Source organism: Rhinopithecus roxellana, chromosome 15 (assembly GCF_007565055.1).
Source record: "Rhinopithecus roxellana isolate Shanxi Qingling chromosome 15, ASM756505v1, whole genome shotgun sequence".
Classification (NCBI taxonomy): domain Eukaryota; kingdom Metazoa; phylum Chordata; class Mammalia; order Primates; family Cercopithecidae; genus Rhinopithecus; species Rhinopithecus roxellana.
In genome coordinates, this window is record NC_044563.1 from 11,819,369 (window position 1) to 11,846,798 (window position 27,430).

General features: G+C 57.2%; 2 protein-coding genes across 4 annotated transcripts in view; one reads left to right on the top strand and one right to left on the bottom strand.

The window, feature by feature from the left end:
• The first annotated feature begins 335 nt into the window (after nucleotides 1-335).
• Nucleotides 336-9,929, top strand: SLC22A12 (solute carrier family 22 member 12). Its single transcript, XM_010377240.2, has 10 exons — nucleotides 336-1,114; nucleotides 1,934-2,037; nucleotides 2,565-2,719; nucleotides 2,794-2,962; nucleotides 6,112-6,235; nucleotides 6,396-6,511; nucleotides 7,257-7,471; nucleotides 7,951-8,059; nucleotides 8,317-8,520; nucleotides 9,065-9,929. Exons 1-10 carry the CDS (start codon nucleotides 713-715, stop codon nucleotides 9,126-9,128), a joined length of 1,662 nt encoding a protein of 553 aa, XP_010375542.2. The 5' UTR covers nucleotides 336-712; the 3' UTR covers nucleotides 9,129-9,929.
• A 3,797-nt stretch (nucleotides 9,930-13,726) lies between these two features.
• Nucleotides 13,727-27,430, bottom strand: part of NRXN2 (neurexin 2) — a 153,321-nt gene continuing 139,617 nt past the window's right edge. For 2 of the 3 annotated variants that reach the window (XM_030918583.1, XM_030918582.1), the window contains one exon: nucleotides 13,731-15,651. In XM_030918583.1, the coding sequence (XP_030774443.1) occupies nucleotides 14,765-15,651 (887 nt within the window). In that variant the 3' untranslated portion in view covers nucleotides 13,731-14,764. Of the gene's footprint in view, nucleotides 15,652-27,430 lie in introns of all 3 variants that reach the window. The other variant, XM_030918581.1, reaches the window with a different exon arrangement.

Genomic DNA, 27,430 nt, shown 5'->3' on the forward strand with positions numbered 1-27,430 from the left:
GGGAGGCGCAGGGGCTGGGCAGCTGCCAGTGACCCAAGCCCACACAGAGACCTGCACAGCTGCCTCAGCCCCAAGTTAGGGGGATCCACGGGCCCGCCTTCTCTTGGCTCAGCCACCCTGGGAGGTGGGCATGCAGGGGCACTGAAGGGGGCAGGCAGCCCTGGCATCCCACAGCCGCCAGGAGGAGAACTTAGGCCTCCCCAAGACCTGGCAAAGAGCAGGCTGGCCCCGGCCCCCGAGCGGAGGAGGCTGCAGCTCCCTCACGTCTGCGCCTCCCTCAACGCGGGTTAAACTTTGACCAAGGAAATGATTGCTAAACTCGATTCCGTAAGTGTCACCAGTCACACTTAAATTCCAGTCTAGAATTAAAGTCTTCAGTCTCCACATTTCCTACTTTCCAAATTCAGCTTTTCCAGGAGGTCTGGAGCAGCTGCCTCTCTGGGGAGATGCTGGAGGTCTCAGAATCACCTCACACAGCCTCAGGGCCCAGTTGGAGCCACTCCAAGTGACACCAGCAGGCAGATGACCAGAGAGCCTGAGCCCCCAGCCCCGAGTCTGTGAAGCCAGCAGCCACTGACATGCTCCCAGCCGCCGGGCTGGAGAAGCCACTGTGGGCACCACCGTGGAGGAAACAGGCCCGTTGCCCTGGTCCCTTTGCCTTGGGCCAGCCCTTGTGAAGTGGGCCCTCTTCTGGGCCCCTTGAGTAGGTTCCATGGCATTTTCTGAACTCCTGGACCTCGTGGGTGGCCTGGGCAGGTTCCAGGTTCTCCAGACAGTGGCTCTGATGGTCTCCATCATGTGGCTGAGTACCCAGAGCATGCTGGAAAACTTCTCGGCCGCTGTGCCCAGCCACCGCTGCTGGGCACCCCTCCTGGACAACAGCACAGCCCAGGCCGGCATCCCAGGGGGCCTGACTCCTGAGGCCCTCCTGGCTGTCTCCATCCCACCAGGCCCCAACCAGGGGCCCCACCAATGCCGCCGCTTCCGCCAGCCACAGTGGCAGATCTTGGACCCCAATGCCACGGCCACCAACTGGAGCGAGGCCGACACGGAGCCGTGTGTGGACGGCTGGGTCTATGACCGCAGCATCTTCACCTCCACCATCGTGGCCAAGGTAGGGCCTCCCCCAGAGCCACTCGAGTCCTGCCACCTTGGAGGTCAGAGTCATGGATCACGGTGGCTCGGACTCAAAGGTCCAGTCCTGGGAGGGACCCACCTCCTCAGGCCCTGCTCACTCTTGAGCTGCTTAGCCCCTTGTCAGCCACACACAGGGGAGTGGGCGGCAGGGATCAGGCTACAGATGGAGCCAGCCCAGGCTCTTGGAGGTGTGGGGGGCACCTGGGCGGGCACCTCTAAATGCTGGCACCTGGACACTCACTGGCCTCACCCAGTCCCGGCCCTGCTGACCCATCAGCTGTGACTCCAGGCAACGCAGCCACAGGGGGACTCAGTGACCATTCACTGGATTCCCCAAGACCAAAGCACACAGGGTAAGGGACCACCCCAGGCTGCCTCCCAGATGGGGCGCCAGGCAAAGCCAGGCAAGCAGAGAGGGGTGGCTCGTCCCAACAAGCGGGAAGGACCTCTTTATAAAGAACAGGAGGGAAGCAGCCTCTGGGAGAGAGGCCAGGGTGTCAGCTTGGGTGGCTGCTTCCAAGTGGAGAGACAGGAGAGGGGGCAGATGTGGCTAGAAACCCACTGGGCAATAGGGATCCATGGAGGAGTTTAGGCAAAGGGTGGCAGGATATACTCCTCGGAAGACCAAACTGCCTGTGGGTGCTCTCACTGTTCCACAGGGTCTTGCTCTAATGCCCTAGAGGTCACCAGGGCACCCACCCCACCCAGCTCCCTGGGGGCCCTCCCATACAGTTCCTCTGCCCCTCTGCACAGGCTCTCCCAGCCTCCTGAGCTCATTCTCCTCCTCTCCCCTCAGTGGAACCTGGTGTGTGACTCTCATGCCCTGAAGCCCATGGCCCAGTCCATCTACCTGGCTGGGATTCTGGTGGGAGCTGCTGCATGCGGCCCTGCCTCAGACAGGTGAGTACCCCCAGTCCAGGAAGGTCCCAGTTCCCCTCACGACCCTTGCTCTCCTAGGCCCCTGGCCGACTGGCCCCAAACCAGCCTCAAAAAACCAAGTCTAGACGCCCTCCTTGTTGGAGGTGGATCTCGGACCAGCCACCCTGCAGCTGTGCCATGTAGGGAGGTCTGGAACCTTCTCTGAGCCTCAAGTTCACCGACTTTACTCTGGGGGTTGTAAGGATTGCTACTCCCCAGCAAACATTCACTACTAAAACTGGCTTGGCCACATGCCTTCAGCTGCAACCTGAGTGCTCCCGGTGACCAGAGCCCATCCCCTTTGGCTCCAGCCTCGGGACTCTCCTTGTGCTCCAGAGTCTTGCTCCAGAGTCTTCCATGGGTGGAGAATGCAGGTTTCACCCAGGTGCCGCTACAGTGTCCGCCTCAGCTCAGTGGGCAAGCAGAGAGTGGGCTCTCCGTGGTCCAGATCCCCGTGGCCAGTGCCATGGCCAGTCACAGACCCTGCCTCTTCCTGGTTTGTGCCGCAGGTTCGGGCGCAGGCTGGTACTAACCTGGAGCTACCTTCAGATGGCTGTGATGGGCACGGCAGCTGCCTTCGCCCCCACCTTCCCCGTGTACTGCCTGTTCCGCTTCCTGTTGGCCTTTGCCGTGGCAGGCGTCATGATGAACACAGGCACTCTCTGTAGGTCTCTAACCTGGCGCCATGCGGGGGGCTCCATGCAGGCTCCAGGGCTGAACCACTCGGTCTCCTTGCAGTGATGGAGTGGACGGCGGCGCAGGCCCGACCCTTGGTGATGACCTTGAACTCTCTGGGCTTCAGCTTCGGCCATGGCCTGGTGGCCGCATTGGCCTACGGTGTGCGGGACTGGACACTGCTGCAGCTGGTGGTCTCGGTCCCCTTCTTCCTCTGCTTTCTGTACTCATGGTGGGTGCTGTGCTCCAATTCCCTCCTCAGAGGAGATGCTGCCCACTCTCCACCCGGGGGAATGGGAGACTCTCCTTTCCCTGGGGGCTGGGGAGTGCTAGAGGCCAGGGGTGCACGGGCTGGAGGAAAGCCAGGAGCCTGGCAGAGTGGACCACCCACAAGCCCAAGACACCCACTCCAACCAGGGCTTGGGTCCCCAGGGCGCCTCCCCTGCTCCTCCCAAGTGCTCCTTCTCCTACTCATTCTTCTCCTTTCCTCCCTCCTTCTCCTCATCTCTTGGCCTGTTCCCCTCCTGTCTCTGCCTGCCTTGGCATCTGTGCTGCCAGGCCCATCTTCTGAGCCCCTCCTCTGTGCCAGGCATGGCAGTACTGAACTAGGCTAGGGGAGCGTGTAGAAAGATACAACACATGCCCGCACATACAGCACACAGCTGCAGTCTGCCTCATGGGCTGACAGAATCAATGCAGGTGTCTGTCTGCTAGAGAACAGGGACCAGGACCCACTCATCAGAGAGGACTCCACAGTCCCCAAAGAGAGCCGGCATGTGTGGGAGGTTAGGAAATGTCAGCATTGCCCTTAAACAAATCAGGCTTGGCCCTTGCCAAGCACCTGGCACATAGTAGGTGCTAAATAAATATTTGTTGAATGGATGAATTGTTAGGTAAGTAGAAATAGGTAGGTAGGTAGATAGGTAGGTAGGTAGGTAGGTAGGTAGGTAGGTAGGTAGGTAGAGACAGATCAATAAATGGGATGACGGATGTGTGGATTAGATGAGTGAATGGGTGAGTTAGTGTATAGATGGATTGGATTGTATAGATGAATTGAATCGATGGTTGAATGAATGGATAGAAGGATGGATGGATGGATGGTTGGAATAGAAGGATGGATGGATGGTTGGGATGGATGGATGGATGGTTGGGATGGATGGATGGATGGCTGGATGGATGGATGGAATGGATGGATGGAATGGGTGGACGGATGGATGGTTGAATGGATGGATAGATGGACGGATGGATGGAATGGATGGATGGATGGTTGAATGGATGGATAGGTGGATGAATTGGATGAACTGGATGGATGAATGGATAGATGGATGGACGGAGGCCATTTGAGGGCAGGGCTGAGCCTGGATCATTCATACATGGACCCTGAACTTAGTAGTTGTTTGGCCATTGGGACCACCACAGAAAGGAGCACAGTAGAGGGCCCAGTGGTGAGCAGATGCCTACACCCAAACTAGGAAGAAGGCTCACTCCACAAATCTCTCCCATCCAACAGTTTGGAGTGGAATAACAATTTGCAGCCACTCCTCAGAGCAGGAGACAATTACATCTCATACAGTGGCTCCACAAGGAGGCAACTGTGTCTGACAGCCTGGGATGGCAGCTTGACTCCCAACACCAAGAGGGTAGAGAGTGGAAGGCAAAGGTCAGCGATACAAATTCCAAGGCACCCCTCCTGGTTCTCATGCTGATGCAGGGCCACAGAGCTGCACCCCCCTTTCCTTGATAGACATGCTCCCACAGGGCTGAAGAAGTGCCCATTAATTCATTCATTACTTCATTCATTCAACAAATAACTACTGAGCACCTACCAGATGCCAGGAGCTGGCTGACACCAGCTATGAGCAGATATGTGGTCCCTGCCCATGTGGAACTCACAGGGAATCCCAAACATCATGACCTCACAAACTGCGCCTAAGGCTTGATGAACAAGCTGGGGTGTGGACATCTGAAAATGAGACCCTGCTTTCTCCCTCCCAGTAACTTCCAACACATTCCAGTCAGCTTTCTCCCTTTTCTCCACCGAAACTGCCCTTCCCAGGGTCACCCACAATGATCCGGCCACCATCACTTGTGGCCCCTGCTGTGTGGCGGGCACGGTCTGCACTCTTTCCCTCAGGCAGCCTCACCCCTGCCTGTAGCCCCAGCTCCCTCCAAATGCTGCAGACTCCAAATCTCCACTCGGTCCTGCCTCCCCCACTGACCTCCAGCTTCGCGCCTCCAACTGCCTGTGTGATGGTTCCATTATAGGTGTCTCATCTCCACAAACGTCTCCTTAGACCTCTCCTCCCCAAGCCTTCCCCAGCGTGGGGAGCAACCCCTGAACTCACCAGATGCCGAGTCACAGTGGCCATGATGCCTCTCTCTCCCTTACCATCCCCCCACCAAGTCCACGGGGTCACCAGGCTTCATCAGCTCTACCTGTAATATGCACCTACTTCTCTGAAGTAGAATCTCTACTTCTCCCCTCTGTTCTGCAAATACCTAAGGAGCTCAGGGCCCCAGTGGGTGTAGGGCAGGTGGTCCCCCCCGGCTGCTCATAGGGGACAACACGTCTGGCTGAAGGACCTGCAGGAGCCAAGGCCTAGAGGCAGGCCTTGTGTAGAGTGGTGGGCATGGCAGGCGCTCGGCAGGTGGGGCAGGATGGTGTGGCATAAGCTCAATTTGACACTGAGGGTAGTGGGAGCCAGGTCAGTGTGAGGGGCTGAGTCCTGCCACAGGGAGGGGAGGGTCTGGGCTCATGAGGCTGAGGTAGCAGAGAGACTCAGGCACAAGGGGTGCTGAAGGTGTGGGAATCGGCTGACTGGGTGCGGCCAGAGGGCACTGGTGCTGTTGGGGACCCTGCTCCCAGCCTGAGTCCCAGGGTGGCTGTTAAGCTGTTTGCAGGAGGAAGATGCAGCCATGGGGTGGACAGGAAGGGCGTGTGGTATGGGAGGTGCCAGGACAGGGGTGGACCCCAGAGGCCTTGGAGATAGTCAAGGTCCTGGCAGCGGCCAGGACCCAGTGGTCCTATAGCCCTAGGGGCCCTGACTGCAACCAGGCCAGGTTCCTAGTGAGGTAGGGGAAAGGCTGTGGGGCCCAGAGGGAGGCAGGAAGGGTTCAACGGAGTCGTCCCTCCCTCCATCCCAGCAGCCAGCCCCAGGATGAGAACTGCATAACCCCAACCGCAACCCCTAGGAGGGAGAAAGGAAGCAGAAGGGGTCTCCTGCTGGGGAAGGAGGGTGCCCAATGGCTGCCCTTCAGGGTCCTCAGCCACCCTGAGCCTTGGGCCTGGAGCAGTGGGTACAGGGGAGCAGTCTGAGGCTGGTGCAGGCCAGGCCCTGGGGGCCACAGGCAATGACCCCTCCCATGCCCCCTCCACTTAAGGTGGCTGGCAGAGTCAGCACGATGGCTCCTCACCACGGGCAAGCTGGACCGGGGCCTGCACGAGCTGTGGAGGGTGGCTGCCATCAACGGAAAGGGGGCAGTGCGGGACACCCTGACCTCTGAGGTAAGGCTGGATCCTCCTCGAACCTGGACCCTCAGACCCTCTCCCTGGCCCTGCACCCTGGGAGACCCACCAAGGACTTCAGCTCCCTGAGAAGAAGGTCTCAGAGAGGAGGAGGCACCTGGAGCCCCCAGTGCCAACAGCACCCACCCCGTCTCCACAGGTCTTGCTTTCAGCCATGAGGGAGGAACTGAGCATGGACCAGGCTCCCGCCAGCCTGGGCACACTGCTCCGCACGCCCGGACTGCGCTTCCGGACCTGTATCTCCATGTTGTGCTGGTAGACGCCCTTCCCCCAACCCCACCTCCACAGGGGAACCTGGAATCGGGGCTCTCGCTGGCACCTGGCCCCGGCCTCTGCTGGCTCTGCTTGGTCCCGCTGGCCTGCAGCACAGACACCTTCCCCTCTGTCAGTCACTCCCGACAGGAGACAACCCAGGCCGGGTGGGCTCACTGAAGAGCTTTAATAAGGAGCAAGGCAGATAGAAGAGATGCGGTAGACGAGGTCCTTAACAAAGCTTCTGGGAGGGCTGGGAGCCAGGCAGGACGATGGGGTGATCCAGGCAACAGCATGGGCAGCAAGTGCCCCTGCCTGGTGTGGAGGGGCTGGGGAGGGCAGAGCGGGCTCATCAGAGCCCGGGACCCAGGCCATCCAGCAAAGACCAAAACCGCCAAGGCCAAGGAGGAAGGCCTGTTTAGCAGCAGCTGGAGCCACGGAAGGAACACAGTCACTCCCAGACAAAGCCCCCACACAGAGAGGGAGGCAGAAATCCCCCGCTTCTCCCCTCCTCCAGCCTCTCACCAGCACCTCCCATCAGCCAAACCCAAAGGAAAGCCATGTTGGCAAAGGGACCTGGGAAACGGTCTAGAGACTGGCCCCACCCCACAGAGCTGCAGCTGAAGGGCCAGAACACTGACCTAAGAGTAGCGCGCCCCCACCCTGACCGCCCCCGCCCATTGTTCCCATCCTGCCCACTGTCCCCCTACCCCCACCCCCACCCTGACTCCCCTGACCCCCGCCCAAGGTTCGCCTTTGGCTTCACCTTCTTCGGCCTGGCCCTGGACCTGCAGGCCCTGGGCAGCAACATCTTCCTGCTCCAGATGTTCATTGGTGTCGTGGACATCCCGGCCAAGATGGGCACCCTGCTGCTGCTGAGCCGCCTGGGCCGCCGCCCCACGCAGGCCGCATCCCTGTTGCTGGCAGGGCTCTGCATTCTGGCCAACACGCTGGTGCCCCACGGTGAGGGGACAAAGCTGTACACCAGAGGCTTCCCTACCTTGGGGGGGTCGGGTTGGGAACAGAGACCTCGGCCCCTCCTTGGAGGTGCTGGACTAGAGCAGGTACTCTGTTAGGAAGGAGGCTGCTGGAGCCGTCTAGGAACAGACGGCAGTGTCTGCGCTGAGCCAGCGAGAACGGTGAAGGAGTGGCAGGGGTGGCACCAGGGAAAAGTGTGGAGTTAAAATGAGAACTGAGCGATGGGTTGCAGGGGGAGGGAAATGGGGGTCAAGAGGACTCCAGGGCTGGCTCCAGATGTCTGAGTGGGAAGCAGATTGCGGGTGTGGCCATGAGGCCACACAGGACAGGACTCCCAGATGGAGATGACTCCCAAGCATTTGCAAAGAGGCCTACAGCTCAAGGACAAGCCCCCTGGGCTGAAGGGAGCCCCCGTCTGATCTTGGGCCCCCCACCAAGGTCACTAATCCCATCTCTACCCACAGAAATGGGGGCTCTGCGCTCAGCCCTGGCCGTGCTGGGGCTGGGCGGGGTGGGGGCCGCCTACACCTGCATCACCATCTACAGCAGCGAGCTCTTCCCCACCGTGCTCAGGTGAGGCTGGGCCTGGGCTCCAGGAGAGGGGAGCCCTGGGCTGAGCTGCGGAGCAACCCCAGGCAGGAGTGGCTTCTCCCAGACCTAGATGTTCATGTCATGCATCTCCCTCTTGCATGGTCCTGGGGCTGCTCAGGTGCGTCCCAAGCCCAGCCTGACCCCCTGGGCCTCCCTGGGCCAAGTGGGCCTGGCCCAGGTATGGGATCAAGGATGTGAGCAGGCAGACCAGGCGCTGACAAGCGCATCTGCATTGGCAGGATGACCGCAGTGGGCTTGGGCCAGATGGCGGCCCGTGGAGGAGCCATCCTGGGGCCTCTGGTCCGGCTGCTGGGTGTCCATGGCCCCTGGCTGCCCTTGCTGGTATACGGGACGGTGCCGGTGCTGAGTGGCCTGGCCGCACTGCTTCTGCCCGAGACCCAGAGCCTGCCGCTGCCCGACACCATCCAAGATGTGCAGAACCAGTGAGTGGACCCAGCCTTGGGACCAGCCCTCCCTCCCACCAGAGAACCCCAGCACAGGGCAGCCTGCTCACCCATTCCCATTACTGGACGGAGGGGAAGCAGAGGCCCAGACAGATAGGATAGGCCCAGGGTCACACAGTACATCTCTGGGAGAGTGGCAACCCAGGGCTGGGTCTCCAGCTGGCTTTGACCCACGGCTTTGTCCTCTGCCCTTCACTCCACCATTCGAGACACAAATGGCCAAGCTCCCCCAGGTCCACCCCGAGAGAGGCCAAAGGGAGAAGAGTGGATAGTCCTTTGTGAGAGGGAGATCCAGCTCTTGTTGGGGGACCTCACAGGCCCCAGATTCTACCTCTAAAGCCCTGATGACTGACAGGGCAGTTACTGCACACATACTCCCCACCCATCACATGCTTGGGAGTTCAGTTCTGGGCCCCCGAGAGCAGGGTGGTGGTATTCCCTGGAGTCCTTGGGATGGATACAGGTCAAAGGTCAGGGGCTACTCTGCACCCCCAAGACACACCCCCGTGTGTTTCCTGAACAGGGCAGTAAAGAAGGCGACACACGGCACACTGGGGAACTCTGTCCTGAAATCTACACAATTTTAGCCTCCTGGGGAGCCTGCGATGGGACAGCTGGAGGAAGAGGCTTCTTCTGTCCTCTGGAGAAGGCAGGAGGAAAGCAAAGGCCTCCATTTCCAGAGGCCCAGAGGCTGTCCTCTGAGGTCCCCACTCTCCCCCAGGGCTGCCCCACCAGCCGAGCCCTGCCCCTCTCACAGTCCAAAGGGCCCCCTTCAACACTGAAGGGGCAAAGAACAGTTTTATTTGCAGAAGGCGGCCCAGTGCACCATCACCCCGCCCTGCCCTCATGGCTTCAGAGAGCAGAGGGGTCAGGCCCAGGGGAACGAGCTGGCCTTGCCAACCCTCTGCTTGCCTCCTCACTGCCACTTGTTCGCCCACACCCATCCACCTGCCCAGAGCTCAGAGCTAACCACCATCCAAGGTCAAGACGTCTCCTGGCTCTGCACAAGCAGTAGAGTCTCAGCTCCACAGCTTTACCCAGAAGCCCTTGTTAACCTTACCCCTGGCCCCCTCCATGTCCCTCCAGACCTCAGCCACCTGCCCGCCACATCCTCTGCCTGCTGTCCCCTTCCCACCCTTATCCCTGACAGACTCCACTTAACCCCCAAACCCAGACCCCCTTCCAGGGCTCCAGGGCCAGCCTGAGATGCCCGTGAAACTTCTACCCACAGTTACAGCCACAAGCCTGCCTTCTCCCACCCTGCCAGCCTAGGAGTTCCCAGAGGGTTGGCGCGGTCCCATGACTCCATGTCCCAGCTCCCACACAGCGCTGGACCAGTGGGGCATTGGTGCAAGGGATTGAATAAAGGAAAAACTGAATGGCTGCCCCTCACTGACTCCAGTGATGACCCCCCAGGGTCCTCCCAGGTCGGGGGAAGGAGGAAAGTTCTGGGGCCTCCTTGCTGGGATGGGCCTTTTCCAGGCCAGCTTTCCTGCCCCAGGTGCCAGGCCACGGTGGCTGCTGTTTCCAGCCCCTATTGTGGGCCCTGTGTTGTGCTGGACACCTCAAAGCATCATCTCACTTCACTTTTTCCTGAACCCTGTAGGGCAAACGTTGCCCCATTTTACAGATGAAAAAAACTTGAGGCTTGAAGAACCCGATTGCCCATGACACTCAGTTAGGTGGGGGCAGTATCAGGATTCAAACCTGTCAGTAGGCCTCCAGAGCCCCACTCTGGCCACAAACACCCCCAGCCTCTCCCAACCCAGCCTCACCATCTGGGTGTCCAGTAACTCTCCTGGAGGCAGCGGCAAGGCCAGGGGCCCACAGTGTCCACAGGCATGGCTTGCGGGGAAACGCAGTGCAGCGCACACAGAGGTCTGGGTGCAGGCAGAAGCCATTTGCTGCCCAGCCGGGACCCGGTCAGCCCACCCAGTCACCTGAACCACCCTGGGGCCATGCTCAGATAGTCACAGGGTCCACCTGTGCCCGCCCTGCTACTTCCGGGCACCTTGACCGAGGGCTGTGCCCCACCCCCACACACACACATTAGCCATGTGTGCACACATGTGCCCACATGCACATGCTCACGCATGGAATGGGAAAACAGAAAGCAACTCTTTGCCCCCACAGGAAGGGGGTCACTTCTTGGCCTGGTCTTGTCAGCTGCAGCCCCTGGGCCTCTGGGGGGCCGTGTCCTCCGGCCATCTACCTGGGGTCACCCCTCAGTAAAGAACCCTGGGCAGGAATCCCATTTGTGAAGATGCCTGAATACAAAGTCATCTCAGCCTGCCCTGGACTTGTTGTCTTTTGTCTTATCTGCTGCCCAGCTGAGGCCCAGTGCCCTTTCGAACCCTTGAACAGCATTCTTGGGACCTTAGGGTATCCAGAAGTTTCTAGAAGGCAGAACCCAGGGCTGGTGGGAGATGTCCCCTCCTGTCTTCTGGGATATCTCTCCAGCCCACCAAGGGGGTCTGGGCTACTCCTCTGCCCACATCCTGAGTGGCCTTGCTCCTGGTCCTTCCAGGTAGTCACGAGCTTCCAGGACCCAAGGCCTGTCTGCTTCCAACATACGTCACCCCTCGATTAACTCAAGAGGCCCTGAAAGCTGGGAAGGCCCAGGGCCCTGTTCCTCTGGCGAGTGAGCAGCCTTGCCGTGGCCAAGTGGGTGTCGGCGAAGGGAGAAGGGTCCCCCTCAGCCGCAGCCACAAGCCCACCCGAATGGCAAGCCTATGCTTGGGACACACTCTGTTCTGATGCCCACACAGGGGCTCCAACCTCAGAGCCTGTGGGGACACCCTACTGTGGAGGAGCCAAGGGAAAGAAGAACCCATAACTACCCTTGTCAGTCTCATCCCCATGGCGGTGGAGGCCTCAGGCAGCAGGGATGAGGAAAGTGGCTCAGGACTCACTTTGTTCATTTTCCTGCCTCCAGCCAAGCCCATAGTTCACCCAGGAGGGTGTGTGGGAAGAGGTAGCACCAAGCCCCATGGGCTCCAGATCTGCCTTCGGTGGGGGGGGGGGGTTCTATCCAGAAGCGCTGGGCACTGGCTGGGCTGGTGTTCACTCTCCTGGGGGCTTGCTTGATGAGGGCAAGTCTGTGAACTTCTTCCCCAAATCCCTGTCCTTGAGAGGCCTGAGGAGGAAGTTCCTGACACATCCCTGTGAGGACCACCCGCCAAGGAGCCAGGATGCCTGGAATCTCAGCCACCATCAAGCCCTGGACACTGGGCCTGTCTGGGACACTCCTGGGGCCACTGCCAGGCCAGCCAGACCCTGAGGAGCTCAACTCAGGCCCAGATGCTAAGTTCAACCTCAGAGGCACAAGATGATAAACTGAGAATCAGGTGACTATCTCTTACAGATGGGTAAACTGAGTCAATGACTGAGTCTGTCCTCTTATAACCAAGCCCTTGAGCTGCCTTATGCAGAGAGAAAGACCAAGTCCCACAGTCATATGGCAACCAGGAGGACTGGGGTCCATCCTTCCAACTCCTGGACTGCCCCTCTTCCTGCCCCCCTACCCTGATATACTGTCCCCTATCCTGTTTAGGGTCATTCCAGAAATTTCTGGAGTAAGGATATTCTTTCCCTTCCTAACACCAAGGAGCCCCTACCTGCCTGTCTTTGTTTCTTTGGCTAGTTGTGATGGGAAGAGGGGAATCCAAGCTGTCTCCGTCCCTTGGTCAGAGATAGTAGCGACAGGAAGTCCCAAAGGTTCCAATCAGCAGCCCAGGAACAGGACATCCCAGCAAGAATGCCCCAAACCAGGGCCTCTCCCAGACTTCTACGGGTGCTTAGAGCTGACCTCAATGATGCTGACTTTGGCTCCAAGACTGTGAGCAGTTGGGGGACAAGCAGGGCCCAAGCCTCACCCCTCAGGAGCTGGATCAGAAGGGCAAGGAGGGGCTGAGTCCATAGAAATCCACACCTGGGGCTCTGCTCTCTCACCCTTGTTAGGATTTTGCAGGAGGAATCTCAAGATGTCTTGGGGGGGGCACCATGGTGGGGAGGGTCCCAAGACAAAAGCTTCCTTCAGAGATGGAGAGAAGGAAGAGAGGGAGATGAGACTGACCTTGGCCTCTGGAGACAGCTGGAGGCTGCTCAGGTCAGTACCTGCCACTCCCACTAAGGGATGTTCCTCAGCTGAAGGGTGGGGCTCCTGCAGGCATGGAGGCAGCCAGGCCTAAAGATGGACCAGGCTTTTGAACTGCAAAATGCCGCAAGGATGAGCTGGTCAACAGCCAGAGCCTGCTGCAGATGGAAGATCAAGATGCAGAATTGGGCAGTGGAGGGGATGGCAAGCCAAGGGTGTAAGGAAGCCTGGCAGAGGGGAGGGCTGAGAAGCCAATCGAGAGAGGGACCCTGAGTGACACAGCATGGCTGAGTCACGTCTCCTGTGCCAGGTGGTGCAACGCCCCACCACTGCCACCCTCGAGGTCCGCAACCCTCCTCGCTCTCCCCTCCTGACAATGCTGTACACGTGGGTATCTGTCCCTTGCGACTGAGAGGCTTAACAAATACAGACCCATCTCTTAACACGTCTGGACCATGGACCTGTTAGGGTCTCCACAAAGGAGTAAACACGGTGGACGAGTTGGCCAGCCCTGGTTCCACCTTCAGTTCCAGCAGCTGCCCACAGTCAACCAGAGTGGACTTGGGGGAAGGTAGGGTACCAGGGTCCAAATCCCCAGAGAGGAAGAGCACAGACTCTGGAGTCAGGCAGAACAGAAGACCACATGGACTCAGTCATTCATTCACCTCGAGACCTGGGAGCAGCCACTGAAGGTCTCCAAGCCCAGGAATCACCTCCTCCCTCCAAGGGCTGCTGAAGGATGAGGCAGCATCTGTCCCGCACCCAGGTCAGTGCCCAGGCACACATGCCCCGAGATGTGAGTCCAGTAGCCATCAAGGGGCAACACAAGGTCTCCAGAGATCTGTCTGCCTCCCTGAGAAGCTAAGGTCTGTGAACCGGCCAGAGACCAGCCACGTGCCTCAGCCCAGCAGGGATACAGGACACAGGACCCCGTGAGACAAAGACAAGTCATCCCAGGAACCCAAAGCCACGCTACGCCCAAAAGTTCGGGAGCAACTTACCAGATCTTGTGGGCCCCCATGTGGGCCCAGACCCCAGCCCAAAGCCAGGATCTAACAGCACCCACCCCGAAAAAACTGCACAGGACCGTTGGAATTTGGAAAGTTTTTGTTTTCTTTTTCCCACACATTTCCGGGGTTGGGGTGTTTTCCAAGACTCAGACACGTTTGTTAACAAAGAGAGAAAAAAAACTGGGGGAGCAGGGAGCCCGTGGGCAGAGAAGTGACCCCAGCAGTCTGTGGACAATGCCTTGCTCCCTCTTCCCTGCTGCCCGCGCCCAGCAGGTGCCACAGGCTGCTGCTCGTGGAATCTAGAGTATTTGTCTGTAATATATATCTGCATTTGCCTTTCCCCTCCCTCCCACCCCCCACCCCTGCTCCTCCAGCAGCTTCCCCATCAATGCACGTCGCCCGGCGGCACACACAGAACAGGCCTTCAGCCAGGCCTGAGCCCCTTCCCTGGGCGGCACCAAGCAGGTGCCTCTCCTGGTGAGGGGAGTTGGGGCACTTGGGGACAAGCCCACTGCCCCACCCCACCCCACCCACCCACTGGGCCACTCGGGCCCACCCTCCCGCCCTTCTCCCACCAACTCTGGAAACCCAAAGGGAGGAAAGGAAGGGAGAAATGAGACACACAAAAAAAGAAGTAGGAAAGAAGGGTGGGGACAGTGAGACACAGCAAGCCTGGGATGGGGACTGGAGGGCTTGGGGAGAGAAGGAAGGCAGGAGGGACAGAAGGAGGAAGAAGAAAAATTGAGGAAAATTAACAGAACGAGTAGTGGACACTTTACAAAACCCCCAGCCTTCCTTCCCACCCAACCCCACCAAAATAAAACTACACCCCTTAAAAAAATAAATCAACCCAGGGCTGTGAGCACGTGCCCTGCCTGGCAGGCGCAGAGCTGAGAGGGACAGTCAGCCCTGGGACTGACGAGGCCGCGCGGTGGACGGCAGGAGGAAGGGGGCGAGCACGGGGTTTTTCCTTTTCTTTTTTTGCGTTTCCTCTTCGTAAGAGAAGCCTGAGGCAGCCAGGGAGAGGGTCCCCAGGCCCCTGGCAGGGAGAGGGTGGCACCCTCCTCCCGGGCCCTCCCAGGAGGGGCAGCTGGCAGTGGGGCGCGGTGCCAGGGGCTCAGACGTAATACTCCTTGTCTTTGTTCTTCTTGGCCTTGCTGGGCGTCTTGGGGGCAGTCGGGGCTTTCTCTTTCACCACTGCCCCATTGCTCTGGGCCGAGTTACTGATGTAGTTCCGGCTCTGGTCCACCTGATAGGAGCCCTCGTCACGATTGCGGTACTTGTACATGGCGTAGAGGAGGATGAGGATGCAGAGCGCCGCCGCCGCCACAATGCCCACCACCATGCCCGTGGTGCTGCTGGACTCCCGGATCACCTCCACTGCGCCCGGTGGGCCCCGCTCCCCAGGCCCTGTGGGGTTGGCTGTGGGCAGATGGGGGAAGCCGGGGGCTGAGGTCACGCCGGGGCGCAGGGGAGGGGGCCTCCGCGGCTCAAAGGACGTGGGGGCCCCGGGCCCCAAGGGCGGGTTCTCCAGCAGGGGCTGAAGCGGATCTCGGTGGTTCATTTTGCCCGCCGGCAGGTTAGGGGCTGGGGCGGAGGGGGCAAACAGCACCCCAGGGGCACCCGTGGCCCCATCTGTCCTGAGGTTGGGCCGGGGAGCGGGTTTGCGGGGTGACAGGAGGGTGGTGCGGTCCGTGACCAGGGGAAAGGTGGTGTAAAAGTCCTCGTCGTCCGTGGGGGGGAGGCTGGAGTCAAAGACCTCCCCGGAGGCGAAGCCCGAGGCCTCGATGGGCTCCTCGCAGTCGCTGTCGTCCCGCTCGGCCTGGCACGGGCCCCCGGAGGGCGGGCGGCGCGCCGCGGGCGGGGGCAGCGTGTCTTGGGTGGCGCCCACTCCCGTGAGGAAGGGGTAGAAGGTAGGGGGCGGGGGCACGAAGGGGGATCGGGTGGCCACGGGAGGGGGGTCTAAGGAGTCCTCCGTGATAATGGGCAATATTAACTCTCCTCCTAGAACAAGAGAGAGAAGAGAAAAGAGAGGGCGTCAGCGAGGGCCAGGGCGCAGGGGGCCGGCACAGAGAGAGAAACAACAGCCTCACACACCCAAATCGGTTCCAATTGGCTTTGGCGGAGACTAGAGCGGGCTGGGCCCGCCCGCCAGCCGGCCGAGCACTGCGCTTTAAGCGGGCAGCGGCTCAGATGCCCTGGGCACCCCACGCACGGGCTCTGTGACACTCTGGGTTTTGGTCTTTTGTTTGTCTTAAGAAATCAAAAGGAACAGAAAGGAAAGGAAATTGAAAAGAAACAGAAAAAAAAACTCTACTGGTTTAAGGCTTTAAAAACAGATACAACAGCAGCATTTAAACAAACCTAACAACAGTATCTTTTAGGGTTTTTTTTTTCTAGATTTTTCTCTTTTTTTGCTTTTTTTTTTTTTTTTTTTTTTGCTTTTGTTTTTAAAAAAGAAGATAGCATACCACGGAATTCAGGCAACTTACATCAACAAATAGGCCGTGTGATTTTAGCATGAAGAAAAAAATTACAAACAGAGCTGTGTAAGCGGGTTCTCCCGGAAAAAATAAGAAAAAACAACTTTTCCGTACAACGTTTTCTGTCTATCTGTTTGGTATCTCCCTCCCTCACTCTCCGCTCCCTGCACATCCTGCCTCCTCCTGAACTCTCTCCGCCCTCACTTGTCCCTCTCCCCCTCATTCAACACAAAGCTGAACTCTGCACAGGGCAGGCTGGGGCTGAGGGGCGGTTTCCACCACTTGGTGTCAGCATATGGGGGAGGGAGGAACAGTGGGCAGGAGGGCTTGGAGAGTAGAGACATGACAGGCAGCCATGTAGGGATTGCTACATGGGTGAGAGGTCTTGGGAGGGGACGGCCATGAGAGGGGGCTTGGAAGGCTAATTGCAGGGTGGCCATGGGAGGGGAGACATCGAAAGTGGGAGGTGAGGTGGCCCATGAGGAAGAGTGGGCAGGGAGGAGTCGGATGCATTCGAGCAGAGTCCTGTCCCATAGGACTCCGGGAGGGGTAGGGAGAAGCCATGTAGAGGCAGGGAGGTGGGGAGGGACAAGGAAGGAGTGAGGGAAGTGGGCAGGGACACATGGTTCCTGAGCTAAGCCTAACTCCCCAACTTTCTTGTTCTTCACCCTCCACCTCTGACCCCCACTGACTTCCCCCCTCCCCCTCCCCAGAACCCCCATGGGCCGCCAGGACCTGGCCAGGGCTTGACTGCCTCTGGCCCTCTTATTATTGTTAAAACAATAATAAAACAACGGAAAGAAGAAGAAAGCAAAAAAAGAAAAGAAAATACATACACAGCCATCTGGGAGGGAAGCACCTGCTAAATAGGGCCCATGGGAATGAGTGGGGAGGGCTTTGTGAGGGCAGAATGGGTCTCCCCATCTCTAGGTCTTATAACTGGAGTCCCGTGGGCAGAAACTGCAATTCCCATCAGCCCCCAAAAGGTGAGAACTATAACTCCCATCAGTCCTTGGAGGAGTGCAGACCACAATTCCCATCAGCCACTAGGTCAATAACTGTGACTCCCATCAGCCTCCTGGGCCTCCTCTCAAAGCAAAATAGTGCAACCTCCTGGTTTGGGGTAGAAGGGAGCTGGGGCTGGCTCTAGGTGGCTGGTGGGAGGACTTGCTCCTCTTGCAGGGGCACCTCTGGGCCTTACAAGGGCTGGAGGTTTCCTCTCTGGCTCTCCAGCAGAGCCTAAGCCCTGCCAACATCTGAGTGCCTCTTGCTGGTCTCTGCAGGGTGTGGTCTTCCTAGATCGTGCCCAGAAGCCCCTCAGCCTCTTGGTGGAAAAGCACCCCGGGGCCTCCACTGCCAGGTCCCACCTGCCCCACTTCAGCCCCACTGCAGCCAGACCAGCCACATTCCACCTTCACATCTTGGTTGTCTTCTCCTGCTCCCCACCCACCCACAGCCCTCTACCTCTGCGCCGAGTTCAAACACTGTTGCCAACCTTCAGATCACAAGCTCCAGTAATGTCGCAGAGCTGTTCTTGCCCACACAAGCCAGCCTGTAGCCAAGACCTTTCCATTGAACTTGAAGCCTTGCTGAGCTCCCCAGGCTGCTCTTCCAACCAGACTCCAATCTCCCCTGGCCAGGGGCTCACCTACACCCTAGATTTTGAAACCCCAGGGCTCCTGGCCCTCCAAAGGCTCAGTCACAGTGAAAAACTTTGAGCTAAGAGCAAAGCAGCATGTTTTGTGGAGCTGGGACTATCCGATCCCAGCTCATTATGGATAAGAATGCTGAGGCCTGGGTGGGCAGGACTTCCCAAGGTCACCAGGTGTAGGTGCCCGGCAAGGTAAGTGAGGCTGGGGAAGGGTTAGATCTCATAAGGAGCCCAAGAAAGCCTAAGTCATCCTCCCAATGTCTCCAGGAATCTCTTGGGACTACTTGACTCTTGGCTTGGATGTGAACTTGGATAACAGAACACCTGTTCTGTCACTGAGTTCCTGCGTGACTGTGGGCAACTTTCTTCCAGTCTCTGGGCCTCAGTTTCCTCATCTATAAAACTGGGGTATTGGGCTCCAGGCCCAGGATGAGGCCAAGGCTTGGCTCTCGTGGGACCTCTAGCCTTTGGATGAACAAGTATGTCTTCCTGTACCCACCTGGGACCCAGGCGAGGAAAGCCAGCACCCTGGTCCCCAGGTAAGGGGCAAACTCAGCTGTCAGCTCTCAGAAGGGTTGGCAGCCCCTCGAGCGGTGGTAACCTGGGCCCAATCATGGCAGGATTCCCCTCCCCGCGTGAACCCTGAGTGCCTCTGGGGTCCTTCCTGCTGGTCCATACCACCAGCCCTCTACCTGACCTTTGTCTTCTATTCAGAACACTTTTCCCTGCTGACATCTCAGAGTCTGGTCAAACACCTCCTCTTCCAGGCAGAGGATGCTCCCTGCCTGAGTGCCTCTGACACCATACCCCAATTCTGTCCTGGAGGCATGGCTTTGTACTCACTGCCAGGGAAGGGCCAACGGCAGTGGGCCTGGCACAGAGTTGGGGCTCATTATACTTTTCCAGGGGAAAGGGAGCAATATTCCTCAGGCATTTCCTCTGAGCCAGGCCAGGCTAGGTATCTAGGGAAGGGAGTGGGTGTCTCTCTCACAGGCCAGAGCAGCAGAGTTCTAAACACCCCACCCCCTCCACCCTCTTAGGCAGCAGGCATTGTGGAGAGCTCAGCCTGGCAGGAGCCTTTCTCTACAAACCATCTCCTACCCCAGCTCGCCACCTTCCATCTTAGACTGGGCCACCAGCTGCTGCTGGAAACCCCAGCATCAAGGTTTGGCCTAAGCTGGCTGGCCATAGTTGGGGCCCCAGCAAAGTGCCAGGCCCAGGGCACAGGACCAGACCAGGAGGTCCTTGCTGAGGCCACATCCTGCCCTAGAGGGGCTGACAGGCTGATCAGGGCACAGAGCTCAGCTCTCTACCAACCTGCTGTCCCCCAGTCAGGCTAGGGCATGGGGGGCTTCAAGTCTTGGACCACAGACAAGTCTTACCCAGCCTGAGCCCCCTACAACCATTTGCCCTAGCTAAGCCCTTGGGACACACAGGCTCCTCGGGTCACCCTTCTGCAGCCTTCCTCTGCCCCCAGACTCCTCCCAGGCCTGCTCACATTGACCTCTTGCTCCTCCAACCCCAGCTGCTTCCTGGTCTCCATATCTGGGTCCCAGTCCTGTCCCTGCATCCGCAGCTCCTCTGGGGTTTCTCTGCCCAAGGCTTTGACTGTACCATCTCCTAAGGTGTCCTCCCCTCACCCACACCCTCCACACTGCCATGACGCCCCCTTGATGCCTCCTTCTCATGGTAGCTTCTGTCTTCCACATGGCTTCCTCTCCATTTCCTCCCAGTGTCCCACACCCCACTTCCTCTCCACAAGATAAAGGGCTCTGGAGAACCCATGAGAACGCATGAGGACTTCCTTCCCTGGGCTCACTCAACCCGGCCTAGGCTCTGGGGGCAGTCAAGTCACCTAACCTAGGGTGCTGGGCTTTCCCGGATCATACACCAGTTCAGGAAGGATCAGAAGAGGCTGTCCTGGCGAGGAGTTGGCAGGACCTGGAGGAGGGGAGGACCAGAATCCTCAGAGACTCCTCCCTGCCAAAAGCCCCACTGCTGCCTGTGCTGCTGGGCCTTGTGGGTGCAGACTCACAATGACTCATGGTCCAGCTCTACACCAAGGATGCATCCTGGAATGGGGTGCTCCTAGGAGTCAGTGGAGTTTGGTAGGACCCCAGGCAGCCTCCTGCCTCTCCCCAATTTCAGGCAGCTGTGGCATTTGGAAAATACTCACAGGTGCATACTTACCACAGACACCACCCGCCCACCCAACACTCCTCTGCATCCTAAGAAAAGCTGAATTTCAATGCATGTGGGTCCCACTTACTAGAGAATGCCATCCCTGATCAGGGAGACCACCAGCCATTCCTGATCTCCCCTTCCTCCTCAACTCTCCTTCCTCTGGGGGCTGCCGGCCCAACAAACTTAGCCCCTTCTGCCCTTAGGGAACAGAAGGCTCCTGCCTGGAAATCTACCCAAGAACCCCATTCTCACCCAAGTAAGGTGTGCCCACCCCCAAAGGGGAGTCTAGAATTGAGGTTGAGCATGTCTGAGACTAAGCAGTGAGCTGGAGGCCCTGCCCAGGCTGTGAGGGACAAGAAAGCCACCAGCCTACATGGCATTTCACGGGGGTTAGAAAAGACAGTTCTATGCGGACGTGACCCTGTGGTACATGACTTCACAAACAGTACCTTCATGCAATATTGGAAAAACCATTCTTCCTCTCAGTGGACGGTCCTGTTCTGGTGCCCAGGACACACGGCTGGGCAAGCAGAGCTCTGGGCGGATGTCAGCCCCTACTCACCTGTGCGAGCAGAGAGCAATCTGTGCCACTGTGTATGGTGCCCTGAAGGAAGGTGCCCTCTACCACCCACAAGCACCAGTACAGCAAGGGCAGAGGCCAGGGTATTTCAAGGTAAGAAAAAAATGGTACATTGTGGCATATGCACACGCACACACACACAGAGGATCTGTGTTTCTGTGCCCCAAGCACATGTGTACATGCATGTACGTGAACCTAGATGGATCTGAGCATGAGCGTGTGCATGTCAGTGCGTGGACCTCTGGCTCTGGCATGTGCCTGCCGGCCACTGAACCTGGGTCTGAGTTCTATGTGCACATGTGCATATATGAACGTGCCCCAGAACATGAGAGTGCACCACGGCATCCGAGCACCAGCAGTGCACCCCAGGGAACGCATCCTTCACCAAACTCATTTTCCCTTCTCCTGGGCAGTAAGACTACATTTCTCGACATTCCTTGTGAGTAGGCCTGGTGTGTGACTGAGTAGTGGGCACTGCCCATACCAGTGCCCCAGCAGCCTCCTGGTGCCACCTTCCATGCTCCTTCTCCTACAGTGATGTTGGAAACCACAGGTTGAAAATGGAGACGCCACAGATGGGAGGAGTGTGGATTCCTAAAGCACTCTTTGCAGCACAGCCACCTGCTGATCAGCCACACCCAGGTAGGGTGCACCTGAGTGAGAAACGCCTCTTGAATTAGCTACGGAGATCCGGGGCTTATCTGTTACAGAAACAAATGTTACTTTAACTAATATAGACACTGGAACCAGAAATGGATGTCACGATAACACAAACCTGAGAAGGCACTCGTGACAATCCAAGGCGTGGAGGCTGGGAAGATGAAACCCACGTAATGCAGTGGTGAAGCATGTGGTGCGCACCGTTGCTCATGAGGACCTGAAGGGTAGGCACTGCCTGTGGACTCTGGGCACTGAGGGAAAGGGCTGGGAAAGGCCAGTGACCATGAGGCTTCTACTTTCTGCTTTTAGTGGCATAGTACAAGAAGGAGACCAAGGAGGCAAGGAGTATGAGGAAGCAAGAATTGGCTGATTTGCAAGCAGAAGTGAAAAGAATACAGACAGCCCAGAATTCTGTATCCCACAAGAGTCAGAAGAGGCCACTGCTTCCAAACAGTAAGAGAGAAAAGTGAAAAGGCTTTGAGGGACAATGGTGCAGTAAAGCTTCTCACCCTCACCCAATAAGAACACTCAGCCTTGCTCAAGGATCAGATTTAGGGGTTGCCCCCCAGCCAACCTCCCACCTATTGTTTCAAATGTCCTCAAGACAGTCACCACTGTATGAAGAGAAAGAGGCATGGGGGCGGAGCAACACGGAAATAAGTGAGGCTTGAGAACTGTGTCTAGGTATGGTTACTTTGAACCTTAAACCACCCTTGGGCCCCAAATCTGCATGAGCAGGGGTAGGCTATCATGCTACAGCACCCCCAAGGAGGACATTGTTCCCAACACCCACTTCAGACAACACCTATGGGAGGACCAGGAGGAACTTCCCAGAGGGGAGAGCCAGGGACCCCAGACAAAGGAGAGGGGAGTCTCCCCCGGAGAGCAGAGTCTCTTCCAGGGTTTAATGAAGAAATTTCCCCTACTGCAGGGGCAGAGCGCCTGGCCTGCCTGCCTGCTGGATTTCCTCAGCGCTAGGAGCACACATTGGCCTGTGTGAATCTAGGCTGCTGTGTGTCTTGCATTTTTCCCTTTTTTGTATGGGAGATTGTATTACGGTTGTCGACTCTGCCCCACACCACAGTATTCTGGGTGTGTGTTGGGCTGTGGGAGCAGTGAGATAAATGATCCATTTAGTTCTTGGGTATCTGGATCACATATGGGTCCCCATTCCAGAGGAGCCAGGTCTTGACCGGATGTGGAGAGCCACCATCTCCCAGACATCATCAGCTTTGAGATGAATGCCCTAATGGTTGGGACTTTGGGTGGTCTCCTGGGGAGGGGTAGGTGTGTCCTGGAGGTGAGGAAGAGTGACATGGATCCTTGATGACCCACAGGCAAGCCAGTGACAAATCATTCACTAGTTGGGCCCCAGACCTGTTTCTGCTTCCTCCTGAGGGCACAGCAAGGCCACACCTCACAGCCTTCCTTAAAGTTAGGTTGGGCCCCATGACTGAGCTCCAGGCAACAGAATGTGGGCAGGAGCCTGGGAGCCTCTCCTACAGCTGGCCCATAAAATCTTCCACTTCACAACTCCATGCCACTGCAACTCAGGAAGTCACCTGTTGAAGATGGTGCAGCCACAAGATGGAGAGGGACCAAGCCCTGAGTCATCACTTGGAAAAGAGTGGCCCACCAATCAGGAACACTTGTTTACAACTTAGGTGAATGAGAAATACATGTCTATGTGTTAAACCAATAGATGTTGTCTATTATAGCAACTAGTGCTACTTTGAGACCCTCTTGGAATCTGAACACACTGTGGTTCTACCGGTCTGGGCAAATGTGTCTGTGACTCTGTGGAGTTAAGCCTGCATGTGCCTCTGAGGGTCTCATTTATGTGTGCATGAGGGCAATGCCTCAGGAGGGATGCTTGCATGGAGTAAGTGCAGAAGGCTGCTTCTGTGGGTCTGAGCATATGTAGACCTGGGTGAATCTGAATATACATGTGTGTATGTGTGTGCTTTTGTGGGTCTAAACAACTGCGTATACTTGCCTGAGTGGGAGCACACAGGCATACAGGCATGCCTTGTACTATGTCTGAACATGTGTGCATGCCCTACAGGTCTGAGGATATGTGTGTGCCCTTCTGTGTGCCACTGCATGGGTACCTTGGAGCACAGAAGTGCACCTGCACCTGTGTGGGCTAATGGAGGCCCGAGAGTGTGTGTGTGTGTTTTTACACCTCTGTACAGGTCTGAGCACATGACCTTGCACGTCTGTGTATGTGTATACCTATGTATTCTTCAGTGAGTGTGAACCAGTATGTATGTTTCAGCAGGTGAGCATGTGTGTGTGTGTGTACACTACTGTGGCACTCGGCACATGAGTGTGCATGGAAATATGAGCTTCTATTGGGGTGGGCTTGGTGGGAGAGGTGCAGGTCTGTGAAGCCGAACAAATTGTGTGTGTATGTAGACCCCTGAGGTTGAGCACACAGCCTGCCTCTGAGAATGTGCACACCTGAACTCTTGTGAGTCTTATCCAGGTGCACCTTTGTGTATATGTCAGCATCTGGGGGTTGGATGCACATGTTGGTGCATGAGTACACCCCTCTGCAGATATGTATGTGTGCATCATGGTGAGTATACTTACACACATGTACCTCTGTGAGCCTGGTCATAGATATGCATTTCTGTGAGTGCATGTGGGCACACATGTGCATTATGGTGGGTCTAAGCACACTGCTTACTTGCCTGATCTGAACATGCCTACATGCCTCTGCAGTTCTGAAACACATGTGAACATCTGCATGTCTGAACATGGGTGTAGGATTCTGTGGTCTAAGCACCTGTGTGTGTTACACAGGTGGATCTGTACACATGTGCCACTGAGCTGAGCACAGATGTATAATCTATGAGTCCAAGGGTGTGTCACAAGGTATATGTCTTACTAGGCCTAAGCACATACACACACACACACTCAGGTCTGAACACAGATGTGTGTGTCCTGAGTGTCTGCAATATGCACGTCTGTCTCTGGGTCTGAGCATGTGTGTGTGATTCTGAACATTCAGCATGGCTGTCAGTAGATAGTGTGTGAGTGTGCCTCAGTGGTTTTGAACATGCACGTACACATAGCTCAGAACACAGTCAAGTGCCTTGGTAAGTTTGAGACACACAATGTGTGTGTGTGCCTTGGTGCAACTGAACACACATGCAAGTGTGAACCTCTGGGAGCTGAGTAGGTACACACGTGTGCATCTGAGTGCCTCTGTGGGTATTTCTGGAGCTCTAAGCACGCACACGCAAGAGTTGGTAGCTCTGAGTACATGTGTGTGCTTTCATTAGGCTGTGCATGTGTGCATGAGTTTGAGCTGTGAGTCTCAACAGGTGTGTATCTGTGTGTATGGACTTCAGAAGGCTAGAAACACACACATGTCTCTTGGAGTCTAAGCATGTGTGCGCCTCTGTTGGCCTAGGTATAAATAGTGTGTGCTCTTCTAGGTTTGAATGTGTGTGTGTGTGTGTGTGTGTGTGTGGAAGTGGGTCCATGTGAGCTTGCTGGTGGGTCTGTAAATGTATGTGCAGGGCTGTATGTGTGTGTGCCTCTGGTCATACATGTGCATACAGACACTGCTTCTGTGGGTCTGAGCCTGTATGTGCTCTTCTCTTCCTATATGTCTCAGGTTGTGCAAAGTCAGATCCCCTCAGGGGCCAGGCCCAGAACACAATGTGTGGGTTGGGCCAGCTGAGACAACTAGCAGTGGGTCACATTACTAATGGTGCATGCCCCACTAAAGACACTCCCATTCAAAAGCCAACCTCAGCTAAAATAACCATGTAGATGATGGTCTCACTAAACAAGGGAGAAAGTATGGGCCAGGGTCTGTGGAGGAGCCCAGGTTAGGAAAACGGTGGAAAGGTGAGCGAGCAGGAATGATCCTAGACACAGGGATGGGGATCTGCAAGGTAGGAGAGGTAAAACACCATGGGGTCTCCTGCCAGGCTGCCCCCACCTCTGACACTGGAGCCAAGGGAGGCCTGGCCATCTGCTGGAGAAAAGCCTCCTTGCACTGGGGCCTGGGAGAGACTGGCTGGAGAGGATCTGGATGGCATGGCATGGTCTACACCAGCCTGGGAGACCCTGGAGTCATTTTGGTCCTTGCCTGGCCTCCCATTGGGATGATGAGGATCCATCGTTAAACCTTTCACTGTGGTACAAATGTGGACATGTAAGCATGTGCGATGCAGGCTTGGGGGAGAGGCTGTGGCTTCTGGCAGTTTCCTCTGGGGATTCCAGAGTGCACTCTGCCCTCCCTCCTGGCCCTATTTTTAAAGCTGGCTGCTGGAACGGCTACCAGTCCCTCCCTATCCCAGACTTCTAGACCTCCTCCACCCTTCATCCTCTACTTGTCCCTTTTCCCAAGAGGGTGGCTCAATAGTCAGTGACCTCACAGATCCCTGACTGGGAACCAGCTGACCCACCTGCTTCAACTCCTCCTCACCCTCTGCCCTAATGCAGCCTAAAAGAGTTCAGACCACCAATACACCCATTCAGCATCAGACCCAGGCCCTTGACTAGACTCCAAGCCAGGGCTGGGAGGCTAGAACTTGGGTGGACAAAGTATGGCCCAGGTGGGGTCCAGTGTGTACTGCATGTCCCTACGTGGTGACCATCTGGCCCCAGATACCCCTCTGCAGGGTGCAGGGAAAGCAGAGACTCCTCCTCTTACCCAGGAGTTCCTGTCCCAGAGTGTGTGAACATGGGCACCTGTGTATGAACACATGTGGTAATGCCACTCAGTGCCCTTTCCTCAGGACCCTCAAAGACCACTGTCCACAGAGCCCCATCCCAGAGCTTTCATGGGGCCACTCATCACAGGCCTGGGCTAGCAGTGCTGTGTTGGCCACAGGAGTCACCAATAAGTGCCTAGAGCTCAAAGCAGTAAAGCAGGGCAGGGGGTGCTGTGTGTTGAAGCTGTCAGATGCCCAGAGCCCCCCAAAGCAATGGAGGCATTGAAGTGTGCATCCTTGAGCCAAGATCGCCCTGGGGGAAGAAGTGGCAGCACTCAGCAGAGGGGCCTCCTAGAGAGGAAGGCATCTGTCCCAGAAAGCACAGGCCCTGGGCTATGGAAGGGAAGGCCTTTCTGGCCCAGCAGCTGGCAGCTCCCCTGAAGGTCCCTGCGCCCGGGCCCATGGGAATAACCCCTCTCAGCTCTAGCCTACTCGGAGGACATGGAGGGCAACTGGGCTTCAGTCTCTGGATCTGGGGGCTTGTGCCCCAGAAACCCTCTGCCCTTGGTTTTTGAAGCTGAGCCTCTGCCCCAAGGCTCCACAGGCCATGCTCTAACCACACTCCTTCCAAGATCGTGGCCCACCCTCAGCCTGAATGTCTTTTCTGGAGCTGGGAGGCCCCAGGCCAGATTCACAGGATATACCCAGGGCATACTGCCCACCTTCTGACCACGTCATCTCCTCCAACCCCACAAGCACCTGCCCCAACCTCCAGCCTTCTGGTACCAACAACCCAGGTGCAACCCATTGCAAGGTAATGGGGAGAAGTCTCCAGCAGCCCAAGTGAGAAATGTGGGTGGCCCTCCACTCCCACAGACTCATCTGGCAGCCACCAAGGCCCACGCTCCTCCACTGGGAAATCTGGCCACATCCAGTCCTTTCTCTGTTCCCTCTGCCAGCCTCAAGTATCCCACCCTCCCCCAGCTGCTCCCGGCCACCCCCAACCTGCTCAAATGAGCAGCCTTGGCACTCGCTGCACCACTCCACACCCCACACTTCTCAAGCAGTACTCAAGGCCACCCCCGCTTTGCCAGCCTGGTCTCTCTCTGTGGCTGCATTCTTGGCTCCAGCAAGAAGTATCAAGCAGAGGCCTAGAAAGCACTCCCTGACCCCAGTGCCCCAGGAGGAAGGTGTCAGATGCCCAGAGCCCCCCAAAGCAATGGAGGCATTGAAGTGTGCATCCTTCTCCTTCCAGGAGAAGGCCCTGGAAAGCCTTCCCTCCCAGCCCTGCTCTCCTCCTACAGCAGCTCCCCAACTAGGATCTGGGCCAGACCTCAGGCCCTAATCTTCCCCAGGAGACCACAAGTCTAGTCTAGAGGGGACTTCCCACCCAGCACACTATCAGATTCAGAGCAGTCACTGTGTAGTAACTGCCTCACCTTGCCCTGGCAGTCCTGGCAGTGTCCACTCTGGGAACCCTTCAGACAAGAGCACAGGACACCTCCCAACACCCAGGAAAAGAGGAAGGCCCAGGATCCAGAAGAGATCT

Coding starts and splice junctions, on each gene's coding strand:
- SLC22A12 (XM_010377240.2), top strand. CDS start 713: ATGGCATTTTCTGAACTCCTGGACCTCGTGGGTGGCCTGGGCAGGTTC. Junction 2,038..2,564: donor TGCGGCCCTGCCTCAGACAG/GTGAGTACCCCC, acceptor TTTGTGCCGCAG/GTTCGGGCGCAGGCTGGTAC. Junction 7,472..7,950: donor CAACACGCTGGTGCCCCACG/GTGAGGGGACAA, acceptor CTCTACCCACAG/AAATGGGGGCTCTGCGCTCA.